Source organism: Buceros rhinoceros, unplaced genomic scaffold, assembly GCF_000710305.1.
Source record: "Buceros rhinoceros silvestris isolate BGI_N320 unplaced genomic scaffold, ASM71030v1 scaffold32790, whole genome shotgun sequence".
Lineage (NCBI taxonomy): Eukaryota > Metazoa > Chordata > Aves > Bucerotiformes > Bucerotidae > Buceros > Buceros rhinoceros.
The window spans coordinates 11,902-14,925 of NW_010389590.1; the positions used below are offsets into that span (position 1 = coordinate 11,902).

At 56.1% G+C, this 3,024-nt stretch overlaps 1 protein-coding gene across 1 annotated transcript in view; it reads left to right on the plus strand.

Annotated features, from left to right (window-relative positions):
- Positions 1–516: 516 nt before the first annotated feature.
- RGMA (repulsive guidance molecule family member a) overlaps positions 517–3,024 on the plus strand; it is a 3,962-nt gene continuing 1,454 nt past the window's right edge. Inside the window, exon 1 of the mRNA XM_010134779.1 lies at positions 517–1,047. Within this exon, the coding sequence (XP_010133081.1) occupies positions 733–1,047 (315 nt within the window). The 5' untranslated portion in view covers positions 517–732. The remainder of the gene's footprint in view (positions 1,048–3,024) is intronic.

Here is a 3,024-nt window from a genome sequence, read left to right on the forward strand (position 1 = left end):
GTAACCTGTAGCGTGTGCGTGGGGCACAGCGGTCATGCCACAGGGCTGGGTTTCCCCATGCCCGCAGAGGAGGAAGTGGAAGGCAGGCAGACTTTTACCCAGGTACAGCTTGGTTTGGACACAACGCAAAGTAATTCATGCAGCAGAGCTTGGAATGTCAGACCCTAAAAAGGCATTAAAACCCCCATTGCATCTGCCCCCACATTAATGATCTTGCCTTATCCCCGCTAATGAATGCGTCCCATTCTTCCCCACCTTCGTTTCCCCTCCAGGAGCGTTCATCTAAAGGCTGGATGCTTTTTTTTTTTCTTCCGTGGCTTAAATTGGGGCAGATCCTGTTGGTTTCATTCACTTTGATGTGTGAGAGTTGGGACATGTGAGAGGGTCACATCTGGTGAGCGAGGCCCTATCACACGATGGAGCCGATGTCATGAGTTCGGGCTGTGGGAGCAGGACACCAGCCTCTTGCTGGGGGTAGAGTTGGATGTCCCGTACGCAAGCGTTGACGACCTTGTGTTTCCCTCCCCTCCCACAGTGACATCTCCATGCAAGATCCTCAAGTGCAACTCTGAGTTCTGGGCGGCCACGTCGGGCTCCCACCACCTGGGCACAGAGGAGGCGCCCGAATTCTGCACGGCGCTGCGCGCCTACGCGCACTGCACCCGCCGCACCGCCCGCACCTGCAGGGGTGACCTGGCCTACCACTCTGCCGTGCATGGCATAGAAGATCTGATGGAGCAACACAACTGCTCCAAGGATGGCCCCACGTCCCAGCCCCGCCTCCGGACATTGCCCCCAGGGGATAGCCAGGAGCGCTCTGACAGCCCCGAAATCTGCCACTATGAGAAGAGCTTTCACAAACACTCGGCCGCCCCCAACTATACCCACTGCGGGCTTTTCGGGGACCCCCACCTCAGGACTTTCACAGACACTTTCCAAACCTGCAAGGTGCAAGGGGCATGGCCGCTCATAGACAATAACTACCTGAACGTCCAGGTCACCAACACACCGGTGCTGCCTGGCTCCGCGGCCACCGCCACCAGCAAGGTGAGGCTCGGGCATGTCCCCACGAGCAGAGGTGGGCAAGGGCAGAGGTGCTTCTGAACAGCTTTTCTTCCTGCTGTCTCTCACCTCCACCATTTGCAGATCTCTTTGGGTAGGGTAAGACTGGGTGGGAGCTTCTCTGAATTTGAGTGTTTGGCTCTAAATATCAGATCCTGGTTTTGTCCCCTCCTTCACTAAATGGCCTGTGGTTTCTTCCTGAGCACATCCAGCCCCATCATGGTTAGCAGCTGAGGTGCTGGAGGTCAGAGGGCCATCATGGCCAAAGTGGCGGGGTGCAAATTAAGAGGGTTCCCACCTGGGGGACTTAAGGTTGCTGTGACCAGCCGGACTAGGAATGATGGTGGCACCTTTTGGGGCACACCCAAGGTCCAGGCAAACTGAGGACTGCCCTCCAGGGAGGCTCCAGCTGGCAGGGAAAAGCCTGGAAGCAGCTGAGCTCGCCCTCTGCTCAGGGTCGTAATTGTCTCTGTGGTTTGCTGCCAAATCAAGGCATTTTGTGGGGCACAGTCTGTTCTGGAGGTGCTGCGACAGCCTAAATAAACATCCTGAAGGTACAAGGCAAACACCGAGAAAACCTAAGTGAAAATGTGCTGCTGTGATACCGCAGGACTTGTGTGGCACAGCCTCAGCTTCAGGAGAGTCCTGGAGCTGATGGGCTGTTCGTTGCTCCATGGCACACAAGCTTTAAAGCTAACGCACCGCTTTGTGTGCCTAAAAAAGGGAGGGGCTTAGCAGGAGGTGTATCCTCGGTGTTGGAAGATGTTCTGCCCACTGCGTGTGGAAGTTCTGCTTCTCCCTGTGTGTAGGGAGAGGAGAGAAGCATGGGTAGGACAGGCGCTACTTCTTAGCTCTGCATGGGCCCTTTCAGCCTGAGCTGGCATGTTGGTTTTGACCTACCCCTCATAAACCTCTTTAAAGATACTTGATGATGCTCTCAACCTCTTACCAAAAGACATCAAAACCTGCTGAAGCTTGCAAGGAAGTCTGGCTTGAGGAGGATGGTCCTTAAAGACCCTGGGGACCTGCAATTTCTAGGCCTGATCCCAGGATCACCATCTTAACGAGCCTTTTCACCCTTTATCTGCCTCACGGGCTTGTGGTGAGGAGGGATTAGTCATGAGATCTGCAGCGTGAGATGTGGAAAGCATTACTGGGTCATTGCTAGAGGACCATGTGCTGTGGGAAAGGACGGGAGCTTCTTGGTCTGTGGTGCTCTTTGTGTTTTTGCATGATAATCTCTGGTCTACCATTCTTCCTGCAGCCAGAGGTAGGGCTGGTCACAGAGGAGGTCGCAGGAGGTCTGTGTGAGGGGTGGTGCAGCCTGAAACCCTGGGCATGGTAGCTCGGGAGGGGAGAGCAGGGCTGCCGTGGGCTTTGGGACCATCTGGGCACTCCGTGGCTGAGTGGGTGGGAAAGGGGGACATTGTCGGGGCTCTGGACAGCCGTGGGCTCCTCACCAGCACCACTGTGATCGGAGGTGCTGGGAGCCACCACTGTGCTCAGACCTGTCCTTGGAGAGCCACAGTTTTTCCCTTCATAGTCAGCCCTGAGGTGTACCTGCCCTGTAGCTGCGGTAGGAGCCATCTCTCCTCCAGCCCTGCCCACCGCTGGGCAGGTCTCAGTCTGGCCCTTCATGGGTACCAGGAGGTCCTCCTTACCTTACCTCTACTCCCTCATGGAGGGAGGTGCAAGAGGAAGAGCAAGTCTGCAAGAGGTGAAAGAGGAAGTGTAGTTTGCATGGGAAGAAGAGCAAGCTGCCCTTCCTCCCATGCAAACTCCACTCTTCCTCCTCCTCATCCAGCTTTCCCCCCAAAGCCAGGTCAGCAAAGGAAGAGCAAGTGCTGCGAGGTCCTTCCTCCAGCGAGGGACCCATATTTGAGCCCAGCCAAGGGTGGGGACCTGTGTTGGGCTCAGTCTAAACCCGTGTCACCCCTAGAAGGCCCTGCCCACCCACACCTG